This window comes from Acipenser ruthenus, chromosome 8 (assembly GCF_902713425.1).
Source record: "Acipenser ruthenus chromosome 8, fAciRut3.2 maternal haplotype, whole genome shotgun sequence".
NCBI classification, from domain to species: Eukaryota; Metazoa; Chordata; class Actinopteri; order Acipenseriformes; family Acipenseridae; genus Acipenser; species Acipenser ruthenus.
Window position 1 is genome coordinate 19,963,313 of NC_081196.1, and position 21,589 is coordinate 19,984,901.

Genomic DNA, 21,589 nt, shown 5'->3' on the forward strand with positions numbered 1-21,589 from the left:
ACAATGGTGGATGCCAATTACTTTTGTCAGTTTCAAGATATTTCAGAGAAAATTGTGCATTCTTCGTTTTTTGTGGAGGGGTACCAACAAATTTGAGCACGTCTGTATATATATATATATATATATAATATATATATATACACACACACACACACAGTATATATATATATATATATATATATACAGTACTATGCAAAAGTTTTAGGCAGGTGTGAAAAAAAGTAAGAATGCTTTCAAAAATAGACATGTTAATATATTGTATTTATCAATTAACTAAGTGCAAAGTGAGTGAACAGAATAAAAATCTAAATCAAATCCATATTTGGTGTGACCACCCTTTGCCTTCAAAACAGCATCAATTCTTCTAGGTACACTTGCACAAAGTCAGGGATTTTGTAGGCATATAGTCAGGTGTATGATTAAACAATTATACCAAACAGGTGCTAATGATCATCAATTCAATATGTAGGTTGAAACACAATCATTAATGAAACAGAAACAGCTGTGTAGGAGGAATAAAACTGGGTGAGGAACAGCCAAACTCAGCTAACAAGGTGAGGTTGCTGAAGACAGTTTACTGTCAAAAGTCATACACCATGGCAAGACTGAGCACAGCAACAAGACACAAGGTAGTTATACTGCATCAGCAAGGTCTCTCCCAGGCAGAAATTTCAAGGCAGACAGGGGTTTCCAGATGGCTGTCCAAGCTCTTTTGAAGAAGCACAAAGGAACGGGCAATGTTGAGGACCGTAGACGCAGTGGTCGGCCAAGGAAACTTACTGCAGCAGATGAAAGACACATCATGCTTACTTCCCTTCGCAATCGGAAGATGTCCAGCAGTGCCATCAGCTCAGAATTGGCAGAAAACAGTGGGACCCTGGTACACCCATCTACTGTCCGGAGAAGTCTGGTCAGAAGTGGCCTTCATGGAAGACTTGCGGCCAAAAAGCCATACCTCCGACGTGGAAACAAGGCCAAGTGACTCAACTATGCACGAAAACACAGGAACTGGGGTGCAGAAAAATGGCAGCAGGTGCTCTGGACTGCTGAGTCAAAATTTGAAATATTTGGCTGTAGCAGAAGGCAGTTCGTTCGCCGAAGGGCTGGAGAGCGGTACACGAATGAGTGTCTGCAGGCAACAGTGAAGCATGGTGGAGGTTCCTTGCAAGTTTGGGGCTGCATTTCTGCAAATGGAGTTGGGGATTTGGTCAGAATTAATGGTCTCCTCACTGCTGAGAAGTACAGACAGATACTTATCCATCATGCAATACCATCAGGGAGGCATCTGATTGGCCCCAAATTTATTCTGCAGCATGACAACGACCCCAAACATACAGCGAAAGTCATTAAGAACTATCTTCAGCGTAAAGAAGAACAAGGAGTCCTGGAAGTGATGGTATGGCCCCCCCACAGAGCCCTGATCTCAACATCATCGAGTCTGTCTGGGATTACATGAAGAGAGAGAAGCAACTGAGGCTGCCTAAATCCACAGAAGAACTGTGGTTAGTTCACCAAGATGTTTGGGCCAACCTACCTGCCGAGTTCCTTCAAAAACTGTGTGCAAGTGTACCTAGAAGAATTGATGCTGTTTTGAAGGCAAAGGGTGGTCACACCAAATATTGATTTGATGTAGATTTGTCTTCTGTTCACTCACTTTGCATTTTGTTAATTGATAAATATAAACTATTAACATGTCTATTTTTGAAAGCATTCTTACTTTACAGCATTTTTTCACACCTGCCTAAAACTTTTGCACAGTACTGTGTATATATATATATATATATATATATATATATATATATATATATATATATATATATATATATATTAGGTACAATTCTAATTTTATAAGGTTGAGAATAGCCTTTTCTTCTTAGATGGGGTCTAAATACAACTACATCGTTTATTATGATGCATGCTTGAGAAAATGTAGGTTGCCCAAAACCTGACTTACACATTTTAGGCTTTATTTTTTATACATACAGTGGCACCACACATTACAGTACATTTTAGTATCTATCAGTACTATATACTTTATTACAGTAAAAGTGTTTTATGGGTGTAATATTACTGGCCAATACAAATGTAGTATTCTGCAATTACACTAAATGTTCAGAAAAACGTTTTAGGTACTGCCCAAGGACAACACAACAAGGCAATGTAACAAAATAAATGGCCAAAGGGGGAACTCTACATGTGTCGACTAGATAAGCCATACAATGTGTGGATATACGCTATGCAACATTATACCAGCATTGTATATTAATGCCTCAATGTTCATTTTAATGTAGAGGTGGATTATTTCTATTTCCTTTTTTGCAGTAGTTTCTGCAGGTACTTCTTTGCATTGCTAAAGAAAATAATGTGAATACAATTGCCGAAACCCCTTGTCTGCTTATCATTGGGTCCTTATGATTTATTGTACTGCAAATGTAGTGTCAAATCCAGATAATACATGTTACAGTATAGCTGTGTTATGTGATGTGTTTATCTTGGGAATTACAATTTTTCATTTTCATACAGGTTTTAATTCAGGATGAACTTGAAATGAATGTCACTTCAAGTTCAGACCAACAGAAATACAATTTTAATAATAAAAAGGGCATTACAGTACCCATAACAAGGGCAGAAAGACATCAGAAAGACATGCCCACTCTCTGGTCTGCTTTGCACAACATTCTAAAATTCAACATACTGTAGGATTGAGATGTTAGATGGAGCTGTCTGTCAGAACCCATATCTAATTTTCTACATTTATAATTAATATTCATTTTCTAAATTAACATTTCAATGAAGTGTTACAGAATAAAATTACACTACAAAATTACTAATTTAATAGAATTGTGAAAATGTACCAAATGTAAGGTACTACAGAATGAAAGCAAACACACAGCACCTATCATATTCTGGTTTTGGTTGTATGTTGAGGCTTTGGCTCGACTAACTATACTATTCATGAGGCTGCACGTCGTCCTCTTCAGAAATGACACTGACAAGGAGAGATAGATGCAACAAATCTTTGGAGGGCACAAACTTGCATATATCTAAAGATGTTGGAGAAATGTCCAAAGGTTATAACAGACCAGCTTTTATCATGCTTCTAATATTAAGCAGTCTTGAATAATGTATGTGCAATCACTCAACAAGTGTTCAGTATAATTCAAGGTTAAAAAAGGATATTAGGAAAATGACAATGTTAGAAGTGAATGCCCAGTAATATTACACATCTACAAGGAATACATCCAATAAAAATCACAGTTTAAAACGCTAATGTGTCAGTTTGAATTCAATGTACAGTCGCCGCTGCTTAGAATGCGTTTGTCTGTGTTAAAGTGATTCATCCGTATTAAGCGATGGACACACAATAACCTGACATTCAAAATGTCCCCCAATCACCAGTACTGTAATCAAAACAAACAAGTGTGTATGTGGTTAAAAATATTTATTAAGACACTCACTACACTAAGAAAAGAGGTATTAAAACCTACGAATGTAATAAAAAGTACAGTAATCCGTCACATATCCGACTGCGATAGGACCAGAGTAAGGGTGGATATGTAAAAAGGCGGATAAATTAATCCTGTTTTAAATACCATTATACACCGTTGTAACAATTACTGTACTATATTATTATTGTTTTGAGATTTAGCTTTTATTAGGGAGCTCCCCTAAATCCCTTGTTTAGAAAGATACAGGGTATTAATGCTTGTGCCAGAGTAGCCGCCTGCCGTGTGGATGCGTGCATTCGCTGACAGGCAGGAGATCGAGATGGAGGTTGAAGTTGATCTGCCCCGCAGGCGAACAGGATTTATTTATAAATTGTAGTGCTGAGCTGTGGGGTTTCCAGGATATAATGCTTTTAGCTTTTAGTGAACAATGGCTCTCATTCCTCTCCTCTCACTCACAAACAACCTCTCTTCTCTCAGTTCTCCCGCCAACAGATCCGCTTCTGTCTTTCAAACTGTCATCTACACACACACACACACACATACCGAAGTCCCTCCCCCTTCCTCACTCATTGGTCCAACACTCCCTATCTCTGACTGGTCGTGTCAGACCTGCTCCCACCCCCATCAGTGATACACTCACACACAGGCACAGTCTTTCAGCTGTAGACACACAAGCACCAAAACACACAGAGTACCCCATCCCCTTCCCCTGTCCATAACCCATTGTCACCCTCAACCCTGTGTCTACAATGGTGGTGCAGGGGACCCCTTCGATATGGACCCGGATGTGGCAGAAATCCCCCCACCGTACTCCCAATGACCATGGCCCACCCCGGTGGGGGTATAATGCTGTCAGCTGCTTCCCACTTCCTCACTCATTGACCCAACACTACCTATCTCTGATTGGTCGTGTCAGACCTGCTCCCATCCCCCTCAGTGACGCACTCACACAGAGTCTTTCAGCTCTAAGTCACACAAGCACTAAAACACACAGAGAACACCAACAGATCTGAACAAGTATAACACAGTTTACAAACACATGATATTTACAGAGTACTCCCATCCCCTTCCCCAGTCCATAATCAGGTCCATTCCCACATTGTCCCCAGCAGGTGAGTTATTTATAGGTCTGTAATTACTTTGGGAAATTGAAAGGGGTTTTGTTCCATCATCAACCTTCTCCCGCTTTCATGAAACTATAATCCATAAACACAGCTAAAACTAAAGCCTGTTAATAATGACAAAACAAAAAAAATAAATCAGTTACTACTGTGAATTATCGACATCCCTGTCTGATTCATATACTGTGTGTTGATTTGTTGTTTATATAGGTTAACGTAGACATTTGCCATGACACCACCATATTAACTTGGATTTTCAAGTTCAGGATGAAGGATGCTCAGAACTAAAATCCTGAATCTCACATCAGCTCAGTAGTGGATTGTTTTTATCACGTGGATATGTTTGTTATCCCCAGCATTATTCAAATGCTGAGGACAAAGTAGAATGTACAGATCAGTACTAAATAGTACATTTCTAATAAGATAGTGGAAATTCTTTAAGCAACTAATGTCAAAGAAAATATTAAAGGAAGGTTGTTTCTTATGCATTTCACTTAAACCCGGACATTAGGGCGTCCGGGCTTGTTAATTCCTGCCACCCAGACACAGATGTCAATTCCCGGACGAGAACAGAGAAAAATGTAACAGGAAGAAAATAAAAACACTGCATTAAAAGTCTTACAGACATTCAAACAATTAAACAATACCCAACTACCATCAGCGAGACCAAGCAAAATCATCAAATCATCAAATTTCCCAATTTTATACAGTGTGTTCTCAAGAAATATGGTGAGAAATACAATTTTTTGCTTCTCAAAAATAGCCTGCATCTTAAATTCGAGTATAGTAGTGATGCGTGTATTAACATCGCCAACAAAAGACGTGACTGCCCGAGTACACAAACAGCAATGTGACTGACTGCCCTGAAAAAATGAATCAAAACGTCACTGCCCGATCTCGAATCATCCATAACATACAGGCAGGCATTTTCAAAGAAGCGTCATTAGCTTCCTGAGGAATGTAAAGAGAAGCTTTTACAATTTACATTACGAGCTTGGACAGATCGGAAATGCTAATCAGCAATACCACAGTTCACAAATTGGGAGAAAAACAGGTGCGAGTAATCACGACTGGAAATGAGAAGCAGCACATAACTGTAATGCTCTGTGATAGCAGACAGCCGCAAACTGCCTCCATATGCGTAATTGAGGTTGTATTTGTGTAAATGCATATTTATTTCATGTTTTATTTTTTCCTCAAATTGAAGGTGGGAAATTTAGGCTGCGTCTTTAATTTGAGAGTATCTTAAATTCGAAGGAATACGGTTCTTAAAATACACAAATAATGAGCCGCAATCATGATAATGAGGGTCGCAATAGCGGCAGCACTTACAGCCCAGAGGTGAGGTGAGTTAGGAGTACAGGGGGCAGTGGGTGCTGTATGAGACTTTACTGACCTTTGTAGGTGTGTGCATGAGGGCACCTCCACTATGGTCCAGGCAGTTGTGTTGCTACATGGGCATGGTTGTAGCGAACTGGAGCTTCGGTTTCTGCATTGCTCAATAGTGTCATCACCCACGGTCGCAGGCCATAGCCACTATCCCCTAACATAGAAAATGGTGTCCTATTATGTTATAATTAGGGACAATGCGAAGATTACATTTTTTGGGAAAAACATATATTAAATAAAGCATTAACATTTTTGCCGTATAAATTAAGCATATATAGTTTTTTATTTTGTTTTATAAAAACAATTTAGAAGGTTTTGGTGCATTTTTAAAACTGTTTCCTTAAGATACGCTTTGATTAAATGCAAATTAAATACTGAAAAATACTGAGTAATAGTGATGAGCGATTAATTGAAAATACGGTTAATTTCCGATTATTAAATTAAACATCGAAACCGACTTCGAACGATTAATAAACTGCACAATTTCAATCAATTGTTATACTATAAAACTTCTTCTTTATGGTCACTAAGTTACTAAGTCACAAAGTCATAAAAGTCACTTTGGATTTCAGCAGTTCGCGTCAGGCAACCACTGAAGCTGCTCTTACTCTGGGATCTGTAGTCAAGGCAACCTCGAGACTGGCCCACCTGTAAAGCTCCCATAATGCATACAAAACGGCATCACAAACAAAAACATACAGGGAGCGCAGCGTATCAGAACTCTTCGTTATAAATACTTGGCAGAGAAAGAAGGTGAGCGAGTGTTTAAATACTGTAAGTTCATACATATTTTTATTTTCTTTACACATTTATCAATCACCTTATTAATGACATTTCGTTCCGCAAGAGAAATGTGGCGGATGTTAAATTATATAAATATAGGGTCAGTCCATGTCAGATCAATCATGCTCGAAACCGAAGTGAAGGTTCATGAATGCTGATATAAATTAAGGTGAGTTTCTTAATAATAAACACAAATGTTTCAAAGCTTTCCGTCAAGGACATTAAACAGTACTCTGCAATAGAAAAGACACCATCTGACATTACTGGTTTTATCCTCTCAGTTTTTCCAGCCTGTTGCAGGAACTGTTAAAGCCATCAGGTTGTTGAGCCAGAACATTGTTCTCTATGGCGAAATGATTTAGTTTTGGCTTGTTTCTGGGGTTCTACGGAAGAGTGTCATGTTCAGGCGTTTTCTTTATTACGCTTTTTCAGCTGAGTGTCTGAAGCCTACACATCTTGTAGAACTATCCAAAGTGTAAATAAACAAGTACACAGAACAGTCCTGCATGCAGTTCAAATTCATACAGTGCGATTCATTGAACATACTCTCTTTTTAAACTAAGCCAGTATGAAGCAGCATATGAAGCATTCAAAACATCAAGTACTGTTTTTTATTACTTTTATTTTAATACTCTGCATTTTGATATGCATTTTTAATTCCCTGTGCAGTTGTGCAAATGTGCTAATTTAATAACAGGTGCAGAAAGCCAGGTGAAAAAAAACTTTCTTTACATACGCCGTGTTTTTAATGCCAGCTAAACACGGTTTTTGGCAACAATCTTCTGTGTTTTGCAGCTGCAAATCACTTTGCACATATCCTTACATCAGCCTCTGTATGTGCTACAGGATATAAACACACAGCACAAACAAACCTCAGATATTAGCTATGGACAGTTCACTTCTGCTTATGCTGGTATTCCCTCATACACAGATGTTTGTCGTTCTGCCTGTACAGTGTCATTTGAGATGTCCTAAAATCTGTATTGGAAAGATGTGATTGATACCTATATTTAAGTGACACTGAGAAAAGTTCAAATGATGTTTTGTATTAGCAAATAACGAAGGATGCAGTACACAAAGTTATGTATGTATCACACTCCTCATCTGCAATATATACTGCATTGTAGTTGGACCCTTATTGGATGTTACTGGTGTTTTGTCCGCCCCTTATTAATTTATATTTTTGTACTGTTATGATTTATTACTGTTTTTATGTATATATGTATTTGTTCCTTTTATTATTAATATGAGTTTGCGTTTGTGTGTTTTGGATCGGCAGGGAGGGGGTAAATTCCTCCCTGCCAAAATACATGTGAGAATGTGGCTGGAGCCTTAATTGAGTAATTGTTAATTATTGATTAATTGGGCTCCAGCCACAAACTATAAAAGTCAGGAGAGAGCTTTGTCAGGGGATCCTTTGTCAGGGGAGAGAGCTTAGAGGAGGAAGGTGAAACAATACTGTGAGTACAAGAAAGACGATTGCTACCAACTGTGAGACCTTGTAGGTACTCGTTCTAGAAGACTACTTGGTGTTTTGTTCTGTTTTACTTTGGCCCCTGTGCCATTTGTTTTCTGAGTGTTTTGTTTTGTTTAAACTGTTTGTTTTGTTTAATAAAAGCTGAGTGCCGTAGCGTTTCAGTTTTGCCCCGCTACTTCCTGAGTCTGTGTTTCTGGTCTGATGTCACCACTGCAAGCCACAATACTGTTCACAATACTGTATATAGAAAAGCCCAGGCTGTGAAAAAATCAATTTATAACACGTATTTGTTTTTTTAATCCAACAATATGAAGAAGTGTTTAACCTTTTCATACTGTAGCCTGTCACTGCTTGCGACCCCATGGTGTGTACTGTTAACACTGCCTTTTCACAAATACAAGTTAAAGCAATTTATTTAATACACATTGAAAAGACATGCTGCATTTTCTGGTTACACTCCAATGAGGTGTGACAGGGCAGAGGCCCTACACATTGGGGAATGTGCGGTTTGTGCCTGGTTTCTGGTTTTGCTAGAAAGTACAGGAAGCCAAGTACGTAGCTATAATGGTAAACACAGCTCAGCTATCTTGTGTTTTCAGGTATGTGACTGACAGTGGCCTGAATGTTGTTCTGTGAAAATTTGTTACATTTACTTAAATAAAAATAAAAATACAAACGCTTTTAAAAAAGACCAAATTTCCATTGGGCTTATTTTTTTTAGATTCTATTGATTTAGAAGCATTACTATGCAGGACAGCTGCTATAAGATCGTTACCTTTATTAAAAATGTGGAAGGATTAATCAACTAATGCCCATAATTTAACTGATCAAAAATTTTAATCGAGTGACAGCCCTATACAGGACAAACATATTTTATATAATTAACTGAAACGAAACAGTTTGTGTCATTATCTAAAAAAGGCATGAATTGTCGACTGATGAGAGCTATCAATTAGGCGTTGCACAGAAATTTCAGCAACTTTTTTTTCAACCGTATTAAATAAAGTCAAGTCACTAAATTCATTCTGTCCAAGAAATTGCTGCAAAATTTTAAGTGACTCATCGGAGTCAGAATCAGCAGCCAGAATTTGGTTCTGTTTCTTTTGCTGGATATCGAAAGTTTTTGTGGTCCTTCACAGAGATGTATTATCTCTGCCTTTTGTTTGCTAGTTAAATCAGTTTGCTTGCGAGCCGACATTCTCGATGCTTCGCAGATAGCACAATGACGTCTGTGTCTATTAGGTTATGTGATGTATTCAGAGTTTCATCAGTGTGTTTCAGCCACCGTTATACAGTGCAGCTGCAAATACAAAGTAACCGTTTTATTTCTGTAGTAGTCATATCTCAGGGATACAACAAAGTTACATCTTTAATAAAATGCCAATACAAGGGTAAATTTAAGCAAGTATCCTGAAGGATGGAAGATGAATTAATGAGACTGATTTTAGATAGGATTGTTTTTTGTGAACAAAAACAAAGCATCCCCGGAGGCATAATTTGAGGATGGCATCTCTGATTGAATGGTTGACGTTTTAATAAAAAACAAAACAAAAAAAACCCACACACAACCGGCAGCTTAAAGAACAAACTTTGTCATTTGGTTAATCTTGGATTAAGTTCACTACCTTCATTTGTTTTAAAAAGTGTGAATTCTAACAGACACAGACAGTTAGATAACTGCACTTCAAAGCCATCTCCTGAAACCAAGCAACTGCAAAGAAACATCTTTGCTTTCAGCAAATGCACACCAGTGACTCATTCGTGTGACCTTACATGTTCATTAGCGGCTCACGATACTTCCAGAAAATGTTAGGATGCCTTGATATACATTTTAAAAGTGCATCCTTCAGCATTTTAATGAGAATCTTGCTGGGATATATAAGGACAAACCTCAGCATCTTGCACTAATTTTATATGTAGTCTTACTTAAAAAATACAAAGAAAATCCACCATCACTTAGTTAGACCAAAACATGACCCAGAACAAATCACTGAGGGACCAATAATACTGCACAAATGAGAAGATGAAAAAGAAGATGATTATAGCCCAGACCTAAGCCACAAAAACAGACACAAATTGACATGTTTTATATAAACAATTGTAAAAGACCATGATTTAAATCTAGCAACCAACCTACCAAAAATGCAAGAGCTATACCTGCCCATAAGTCAACATCTCCACAGTGATTCAAATTACAACTGCAGGATTTAGTTACAAACTAACAGGTCATTTTGACTAACTATGGTTAAATTATGGTTTAGTAACAAATGCAGATTAGCATATTAGGGAAACTAACAAATCAGGGGCCACTAGAGTTGCACATCATGAATAAGATTGTGAGAATTCTGAGTTCAGATCAACTGCGGTTTTGATCAACATGATCTTAATTTCAAAAAGCCCACAATGAAAAAAAACAGGAACTAATAAGCACAATAAATATCAGATACTTAATAAACAAAAATAACTACACTTAAATTTTAGGGGTGGATTCACAGACCCAGATTTACACTAATCTTTGACAACTTTATCTAAGGTAATATTAAGTAGTCAAAGATGGAGAAAACAAAACAAAACTATGTGTGACAAACATGAACATGATTATTCGGTTAAGCATCTTTGTATGTAGTCTTATAGATATGGAGAGACACATTTACACAGCACTTTAAATGAAATGTTTTAGAGTCCAGTTTCCTGTTTATAACAAACAGTCTTTATGAGGGTTTTCATAGGGGTATTTTATGGGGGATGAGCTCCTTCATCACAGAAATCTTAAGTTAAAGTTACAATTTTAATCACTAACATCTTCCTTTCAACTTTCAAAGTATTCCTACTAACTGTTATCTATACCTTATTTTCCATCTTTACTGATTCCACTGTTTTATTGCTTACAGTTTATAAACCACTATTTACATAACTATTTATGTAACTATTCATCCATATATTAGCTTTACTGAATTTTACATTCTCCCTCCTTTGTGTGCGTTGACCTATTCATACCTGCAAAGGTACATTTTTGCAACATTAAGAGATGTCAACACCTTAATCACCTGGGTCAGACATAACACCTGTATTTTTTTAGTAATACAGTAGTACTTCAATTATGCATGACAGACTGGTGCGGAAAATGTAAATATGTACAGTACTGGTGAATTTTAAAAAAGTAATTTATCTCCCTGAATTGTGAAGCAATGCAAAAGTTTCTGATTTTAAAATACTACAAGCATTTGGCAATTAATTGTAGGCATGGAATTGCAAAATCAAGTGGTGTACTCCCAAACAATTTTTGAGCTCTTAAGAGTTGCCAAGCAATGTATTGTTTATACATTAATTTAGTAATTCCACAGTCTAATGGCTTATTTTTTCCCCCTTGTATCAGGTGTTTGTTGGAAATCTGGTAGAAATTGGGATCACAACCAACTTTGAAAAGAATACCAAAACAATCACTAAAACAAAATAACTTATTTGACCAATGAAAATAAGAAATCTATAGGTCAAAGGAATATTGCAGAAAAAAACAAAAAATGCATAGGGGAAATAACAACCCCTCTTGAAAGGTCAAGGCAACCAAAAATGACTTCTGGAAAGCAGGATTGAGTTATTCGGAGAATATCAATTTCAAATCAATTCATAAAAATATTTTTTTTAATTGAAAAGTCATTGTGTCTCATGATTTCAATGAAAGGCTGTTCAATTTGGCACTAAGGACACCGCAACAAGCTCAAAAAAGTTCAAAGCCAGATAAAGGCAATCTAGAAAGAAAAAAAAAAACTACAAAGAATCCAGAACCACTCAGAATGATGAACACCATCAAATAGTAAGGGGCATGTGAAAAAGTGACATTTGAAGCTAATTACTATTACATTTTGAGAACTTACAGAGATTCCCTGTTGTCAGATATACGGTACATATATTGTGGTTCATGAACACAGTGCACCATTAACAGTGATTTTCTTGGATGTTTGTTTTACTATGCATTGACAGTCATAACCATTCGGATATAGCCAATTCAATCTGACTTGCTATTTTTCTGCAGCTGAAATAAACTCTTTCAAGATCAAAAGACTAGGCAAGTCACATTACTCTGGCAGGTATAAATACAAAAACAAATATTGGTATGTGATTATCTTATTATTTATTTTTAAAGTAGTGGTACACTAATATCTACAACAAACAGTGTGGACCAGTGGTTAAAGAAACGGCCTTCTAACCAGGAGGTCCCCAGTTCAAATCCCACCTCAGCCACAGACTCATTGTGTGACCCTGAGCAAGTCACTTCACCTCCTTGTGCTCCGTCTTTCGGGTGAGACGTAGTTGTAAGTGACTCTGCAGCTGATGCATAGTTCACACACCCTAGTCTCTTTAAGTCGCCTTGGATAGGCATCTGCTAAATAAACAAATAATAATAACTGTGCAAACATTTGTCATATTAAGACTTATTTTCCAGAAGTTTACTGGTTTGTTCTAGCTGAGATTTTACTAATAGATGTTAGCAGACTGAAGACAAAATATTCTATTTCCACTACTAAAATACAACAACAATTTTCATCAAACATTTATTATTCACTATAGCTTATCAAACCCAAGCCAAACAAACAACAGCATTGTGAAAGTGTTAGCAATGGAAATTTAAGTCAAGTATCCTGAAGGGTGGAAGATGAATTAAAGCTGCCAAGGTGAAAGACATATAAAATGTTCTCATCCTACTTTTTCACCTCACATTATACAAGCATGTTCTTGAAGATGTGGAACGGAACAGCAGTACTGACAATGAAATTGAAAATCTTGACAAAAGCTATTGTTCATGTTCAACAATTATACAAGTTTAACCCTTTTTCTATTTATGGGATTTTATAAGCATTTGTTGTAGAAAAAAATAAGTTTTCAGTGTCAGTACACATAAACAGTAATTTTGTGTTAATGTTGTACCTGAAGAAGTCAGTTGCCTTTTACATATACGTGTTTACCAAAGATTATAGCACTAAAGTTTTCAATTGTCAGCGTAATGTCTGCGCAAGAAAGGTATATGGAATTAGATGTTTTGAAAACACAGGACAGAATTTAGAGAATTGCCTTTTATCAGTTGGATATTCTGTTATAGTTCTGAGAGCCTCATATAATCTCAATAAATCCAGTAAATTAACAGGAACATGGACTAGCTTGGCATATTAAGCCCCAAGATACACATATGGATCATTACTTACCAAAATGTTCCATACAGTAGCTTCCCCTCATATTACATGAATATTTTGATTTATGAAAAGACAGGGACAAGAAACCAGTTGTCGTGTCAATACACAAGTCACACTTTTTTTTGAAACCATGGAAAATGTGTTTACAGCTTCTGTCTAGTATTACTATAATGAACATAATTTTTTGCTCTCAGTTGGCACTATCAATATTGCTGAGAATGGGTTGATACTTGACACATAAAAATGTCCATGTCTACATTTAAGGTCCTTATTTTCGACTATGCACTGATCACAACCAAATGCACCAAACTGAGTCTGTTTGTAACAAACGCAGTGTAAAACACCATTTAACTGAGATATACTATACTTGCACTGACTGCTTCAATTGAATAATACCAGAAAGCCAGATAAATGTAACATTTGCTTTACACCAAGTCTTATTCCCTGCTGCCCTGGGCTGCCACTGTTGGCCCTGTAAAACCTTGCAGTTGAAATAATATATGTCCCCACTATTTCATTTCATTTTGTTGTGTTGTGTCAGAATGATCAGAAGAATACTGTGTAGCTGACATTCAATGTCACCTATCTATGATCCCTGTCCTCGTCATCAAGGCATGTTTCATTAAATTTTACCCAGGTTTCTGAAGGTAATATCAATTTTACATAGGTCAGATTCCACACGGTCTATTTAAATTTCTTTAAGAACTCTAAAATATATCTAATATTTTTATATATTCTGTTGCTACATGCCACAGGAAAACAATTATTTAACTGATCAAAAACATTACCATTTGTTTCAAACAATCACTAGGAAGCTAATGAAACATCTTTCAAGTCAGCTATATGTCTACTTTAATGTGTTGATCCTGTAATATGACACACAATTTGAATACTGCTTGGATAATCAAAATGCATTATGCATTCTTCTGCAGCCAGTAGAGATAAAGGCACAATAAGCTGTAGCGGGCAGACTATATACTACTTTGTATTACAGTCTTGCAGGCACAATAGCAGGCAGGGCAGGCTAACCCTTCAACCTTGCCCTCCAGGTTTACTAACCTTGACTGTGGAAGGAACTCTCAAGCTGGCAATTCACGGCATCACATGACAACATTGCAAAATGAAGCCCACAGTAATATCTGCAGGTAATGTGACATCAAAAACATCCCTCTCGGACATGGACATTACATGTGCAACTTAACACATTTTAATGTTTTGTTGTATTGAATCTTTATCGTGTGTGTGGAAGGGAGCAGGCATAAACAAACATAGATGAATGCATGTAGCTTACCTGACAAAAGATGTTGAGATAGACACAGCTAGAAAAAGCATTAGCACAAACACAGAATAGATACAACGATAAATGTAAGTGCAGCTTAAATTGACAATTCAAAAGGTACATAGTCTTGGTATAAGAATTGTATCAGTCTAACCTTCAGCATTTTTTTTCATCTTGGATAAAAATGCAAATTAGAGAAAAAATGCTGCATGTGTTTTATTGAACCTGGTGCAAGTATATAAGTCAATAGAAAGTGGTGATGCCTTTCTATAAACAGTGAGTCTGTCAAAGTTACCTGCACAATAGCAAGTGGGATGGAGGACATCAACGCTGGAATAGAAAAACATAAATGAGGTTGTTTAAAGGATACTTTCCTGACATCTCTACTCCCACTCTGTAATCAGTGTAGCTATTGGATGGGTGGAAGTTAAAAATGAAGAGAACGGTCCCTCTCTCAAACGCAATGATCTTGTCTCCTTCGTGCTGTGTGCTCACATTGGCCTAAGAGAGGGTAATACAACCACAAATGATGACGTCTAATTAATATTCATATTTGATTAATGATCCATGAAGCATTCACTGAATCACAGTATTTCATAAGCATAAATCACATAGCTATGTACATGGAAAATGTTTTTCATTATTATATTTATTTATTTATAAATACATTCTGAGTATTAAAGCTAGAAGACATTGTCTTATAAAGCAAACCTAATTCTGGTAACATGTCATTAAAATAGTTTATCATTGTCACTCAGCATTATTTTTTTTAGCACTTAAGCCCTCGCCCCACCAATTTCAAAGCCAAAATTGCAAAAATAAATAAATAAATAAATAAATAAATATAAAAATCAAAAAAGTTATGTTTGCTAAGAGCATACATTCTCATTATAAAATATATATGGGTATTTCATTCAATTAATTTTAAGACATTTGGAGCCTTGGAGAGAGTTAGATTTTTATTTTTTCTAGGCACGGTAGAGAGGTATAAATAATGTACACAGCTGCAGAAAGAACATCTTTCAGTCAATCCTCTGCTGGGTATTTGCATATGCATGACTGCCCCATTACTTTTTCGGCAGAGTGGAAAGCACTTCAGATGGCATTCATACACTACAAGGGATTTTTAGGATATATTGTCCCTTTGAAGCCTACTTCTACAGATCTTCAAAGTATCAGATACAAATTGCACTTTTAAGTAAAGTCCTGATATACAGCTCTGGATTTAATTTTTTCCAGAGCTGTATATATTTTTTCAATTGACGCCTTTTTATATCCCCTTTCCATTTGTAAGCACTTAACTAACTTGTCAGTGTGTCTAATTAGCAAAGGAAGTTAAATTAGGTCTGCCACTTAATATAATAAAGTTATCAATCTTGAGCTAAACTCAGATATCACAGACCCACCGACTGCCGCAAATAGCCTGCCTTGCAGGATATTGTAAAGGACTGAAAATGAGAGTATTAAAACAAAACATTACAGGGTCATAATGTTATGGCAATGTATTGTAAACATGAAGTAAAAATGTTTCATTGATATGTCCAGAGGTTTAAAAATGTGCCAATGAAATTGATAATTTTCACTGGACACTGGCAATAGAACACCACTGAAGGAATCACAGAAAACAGCTGTCAACATTGGTATTGGTAAAGGAACTTAACAGAGAAAATAACAGCATGCAGTTGCGTACCAAATGCTAAGAAAATAACTTAATCTGTACTGTCCTATACCCAAGTCATATGGCAACCATATTAAGTCAAATATGATGTCATTAGCTGAAAGTATAAGGCTTTGGCACTGTGGTGGTTGTGAGTTTTTTAAATGACTGCTACAAACAGGTTCTTGCTTATATATGTAATAGAACTTGACTGAGAGGATGCCGCAATACTGTACCCAATATGAATTCCATTGCTTAAACCCTACCAGGAGACAGAATTGATAAAAAAGAAAATGGAATATAAAGCATATCTCCTCTCACAATCTGAGCACTATTTCCATGTTAACAGCCTACATGTAGACATATCTATACAGCTTTGGGGTATTAGTTCACACTGGGTCCGTTTAGAGGGGTTGGTCCGCACTCGATATGGTTCGCTATGTTTGGCTTATTATGGTTGGCAAATAAACAGTTTGGTTTGGTTGCTCATAGCTTAGTTCATATTCTGAGGAAACAAGTACAGAGCAAACAACAAAATATCTACATTAGGGTTACCAGACATCCTGGGAAAACTGGGATCTTCCTAGTTTTAAGCATTCATTCAAGGCTATATAAACGAACTGAGGGTACTTGCAAACTGCACTGTGAACACAAACGAAATCAGTCCTGAAAAAAATGGAAAAGGACTAAACAAACTAACTTTAGCTCGCATCCAAACAAACTCAGCTCCTTTGATCACAGATAAGTGTGAACAGCAAGCAAATTGATATACTGTTTCAAACTAAACTAAACTAACCAGACCGAGTTAGTTTGAAACTGACCCAGTGTGAATTCAGCCTTTAAAAAGCCATTAAGGATGCATAATAGCTTGTGTTGGTCACTTGTTCATTGGATAATTTTTGTTTTAAAATCTCATTTTTTACTTTGATATCATTGATTTATCTGTATTGTCCCTTAAACATAAATTCAAGGTCACAAACAAGATAGTATGGTGAAATCCTATTAATTTATGCAGTGGGTCATTGTGGCAAAGTGCCCTGCCCCTGTGTGCATTTGTGTGTTTTGTGTATGTATGCGTGCGTGTGTTAGTGTCGGTGTATAGATTGGTACACGGGATATAAACGGGTCTGTGTTTCACGTATATTTAAAAAGTGTAGATTTGTATTTAGGCACGGGATTGCACATCACGCACGTGCATTTAAAATATAATATGCGAGCACGGGGTTGCACAGAATTAATTCACGTGCTGGGATTCAAGTGAATAATTAATTAGTAATTGAATCCCAGCACAACAGTATATATAGAGACACATTTTCACTCACCGTGTTTGTCCGTTTGTCTGTTCACTGTTTAGTCTGTTTTGTTTGTCTCTTTATTTTGGCGTATAGTGCCGTGTCCCGTGTTTTTGTGTTTCAAACCTTTTATTTTCTGTTTATTAAATGCTGAGCGCGATCACGCGCTCAGCCTAACCAAAATCCAAGTCTCTGTGTTTGTATTCCTTCCTGCTTCTGGTCTGACGCCACCCACTCTGGCCGTCTTTGTGACACGTGGTGTCAGAAGTGGGATAGCCGCGCCTCCAAGCGTCAGACCAGGAGGGGTCTGGATTTAAAAAAAAAACAAACAAAAAAAAAAAAATCAATGGCAGAAGACGCCATCAAACTGCGGGTCTGGTTGCTGGAGAATGCTGGGCTGGAGGCCCAGTCTCTGCCCATAGTCGTCCAGGCCCTGTGGATGATGGACAGTGAGAGATGGGAGGTCTATCAGGAGGAACACACCCCAAACACCTTGGAGGAAGGTGTGGAGTTTGTCCTCAACTACCTGGAGGCAACCATAAATGGAACAGCAGCCCAGGTAGCAGGACCACCAGCAGAGGAGTACCTGCTGTCCCCATCTCCACCAGCAGAGGGTGAGTACCTGCTGTCCCCATCTCCACCAGCAGAGGGTGAGTACCTGCTGTCCCCATCTCCACCAGCAGAGGGTGAATGCCTGCTGGTTTTGCCTCCACAGCCCAAGCGGGAGACAGATAAAGAGGTGAAGGACAGGGAGGAGGAGTGCCGCCTAAGGGCCAGGCATCCACGGCGATGTAACAAGCCATCGTCGGGGTGCCTCCTCTGCGACCAGGATCACCTGTTCGCCCACTGTCCCTTCCGCAGTTATGGGGAGGAGCCTGAGCGTCCACAGCCCAAGCGGGAGGAGCCTGAGCGTTCTCAGCCCAAGCGGGAGGAGCCTGAGCATCCACAGCCCAAATGGGAGGAGCCTGAGCGTCCACAGCCCAAGCGGGAGGAGCCCGAACGTCCTACGCCTGAGTGGGAGGAGCCCGAACGTCCTACGCCTGAGTGGGAGGAGCCCGAACGTCCTACGCCTGAGTGGGAGGAGCCCGAACGTCCTACGCCTGAGTGGGAGGAGCCCGAACGTCCTACGCCTGAGTGGGGGGAGCCCGAACGTCCACAGCCCAAAAGGGAGGAGTCGGTGCGTCCACAGCCCAAAAGGGAGGAGTCGGTGCGTCCACAGCCCAAAAGGGAGGAGTCGGTGCGTCCACAGCCCAAAAGGGAGGAGTCGGTGCGTCCACAGCCCAAAAAGAGGGAAGTCGGGGCTTCCACAGCCGTAGGACCCAAGCTGCCAGCAGAGGGAGAATGCCTGCTGGTCCCACCTCCACCAGCAGAGGGTGAATACCTGCTGGTGCCGTCCCAAGAGCCAGAAGGGGAGGAGTTACAGGCTCAACCCCCTGAAAATTTTTGGGGGGGAGAAGGGCAGGATGCTGGTGTCCCCCAGCAGCCTCGAGCTATGCTGCTGAAGGCAGCACGGCGTGCACATGCCCAGCCACCACAGCAGAGGGAGCCAGCACCGCCAGGAGCAGAGGAACTGGAGCTGCCTCTACCTCCACCACCTCCAGGAGCAGAGGAGCAGGAGCTGCCTCTGCCTCCGCCACCACCACCGCAAGGAGCAGAGGAGCAGGAGCTGCCTCTGCCTCCGCCACCACCACCGCAAGGAGCAGAGGAGCAGGAGCTGCCTCTGCCTCCACCACCTCCAGGAGCAGAGGAGCAGGAGCTGCCTCTGCCTCCGCCACCACCACCGCAAGGAGCAGAGGAGCAGGAGCTGCCTCTGCCTCCGCCACCACCACCGCAAGGAGCAGAGGAGCTGGAGCTGCCTCTGCCTCCACCACTGCCAGGAGCAGAGGAGCTGGAGCTGCCTCTGCCTCCACCACCGCCCGGAGCAGAGGAGCAGGAGCTGCCTCTGCTGCCCGTACCTCCGCAGGGAGTACGGTGGCCGGAGCCCCAGAAAGGGGAGCTGCCGGCCACGAAGAAGGGGGAGGAGGTCTGGAGACCACTTTCCCCAGCAGCAGTTTCGCTGCAGGAGTTCTTGTGGCCGGAGCCCCACAGGAGGGAGCTGCCGGCTACGAAGAAGGGGGAGGTCGGGGGACCACCTGCCCCCGCAGCTTTTTCGCTGCAGGACGGGACCAACAGGCTGTCAGCCGTGCCACTACCGGCAGGGGTGCTGACAGCATTGCCAGCCAAGGGCCCACTGAAGCCTCCCTTGGGTTTTTAAGGGGGGAGGTGGCCGTTGAGGCCATGTGTGCTGTGCACAAGGGGGGGTATATGTGGCAAAGTGCCCTGCCCCTGTGTGCATTTGTGTGTTTTGTGTATGTATGCGTGCGTGTGTTAGTGTCGGTGTATAGATTGGTACACGGGATATAAACGGGTCTGTGTTTCACGTATATTTAAAAAGTGTAGATTTGTATTTAGGCACGGGATTGCACATCACGCACGTGCATTTAAAATATAATATGCGAGCACGGGGTTGCACAGAATTAATTCACGTGCTGGGATTCAAGTGAATAATTAATTAGTAATTGAATCCCAGCACAACAGTATATATAGAGACACATTTTCACTCACCGTGTTTGTCCGTTTGTCTGTTCACTGTTTAGTCTGTTTTGTTTGTCTCTTTATTTTGGCGTATAGTGCCGTGTCCCGTGTTTTTGTGTTTCAAACCTTTTATTTTCTGTTTATTAAATGCTGAGCGCGATCACGCGCTCAGCCTAACCAAAATCCAAGTCTCTGTGTTTGTATTCCTTCCTGCTTCTGGTCTGACGCCACCCACTCTGGCCGTCTTTGTGACAGTCATCAATTACAAAGTCCTTAAGTCATTTTTACAATTTATCCAGTCAATTCTTTTCTTTACTTGCAATATTCTAGTTGTGATTTCAACTATTCTGAAACCGTGGGAGATATTAAAGCTTTACACTTTAGGTTTTTACGGCATAGATGTTAAAATAGAATTGTATACATTAATATTTGTTATAAGCTTTTTACCATTTAAAAACAATGGGTTACCTTTTGGTTTCATCCATTTCAGATACCATATATGTTACTGTAGCTGTTAGTGTCAAGTAAAATAAATAACAATATTATACTCAGTTTCCATTTTCTTACAGGAATTTATGTTTCCAATAAGGAAAGAAATATTACAAATGTTACTTTCCAATCTGTGCACAGTACAGCACTCTTAACAGATATAAAATTGTTGTTTTTATTGATAGGTAGGGTCTAATGGGGGTCTGACATAACTGTTATAAGATATAGAACTATATAGATGTCTAGAAGACATAATACACCTAACACCTTCTTCAGGTGTCTAGAGAACGAGAAAGAACAAGCTTATACTAAAGAAATTAAAGTTTCTCAAACAGACAGATATAAAAAAATGTTTACTTTATGGCATAACTATACTACACTGTATTAATTCAAGATATATCACAGTAAATTAAAGGATGTTTTTTTAAAACAATAAGTGGAGCATGGTATAATAATAGGTCTGAAAAAACAATAATTTTACTTTGCTTAAAATCTGGTATTACAGTGAAATACGGGAATATCTATCAATTAAAATTGTAACCAAAGCAGATGACGCCATTCAAAAAAATATAACTAGGTCATGGAAATCAACAGTATTCTTTGCACAGATCATCCTCCTGCTCGCTGGTAAATCCATCTGTTACATATGTGAGCAGGAGGATGATGGGAAACGTAGTTCTGAGAGGTCCATTAGGGTACATGTGAAACCATCTTGAGGCAGGGAATGCAATTTAAAAGTTTAAAAAAGTGGTCAAAATATTTAAAAAAAATAATTCAAACAATACACACACCTTACGTAAACAGTTGTAGCACCACATGGGAACATGTAACACAATAAAATAAAAAGGTCCATATGTACCCTTTAAGATACAAAGTACAGATTTTAGCAG

At 39.0% G+C, this 21,589-nt stretch overlaps 1 protein-coding gene across 1 annotated transcript in view; it reads right to left on the minus strand.

Annotated features, from left to right (window-relative positions):
- Positions 1 to 21,589, minus strand: part of LOC117972646 (1,4-alpha-glucan-branching enzyme-like) — a 268,712-nt gene that overhangs the window by 55,150 nt on the left and 191,973 nt on the right. Inside the window, exon 15 of the mRNA XM_059028691.1 lies at positions 15,058 to 15,188. Coding sequence (XP_058884674.1) covers positions 15,058 to 15,188 — 131 coding nt within the window. The remainder of the gene's footprint in view (positions 1 to 15,057; positions 15,189 to 21,589) is intronic.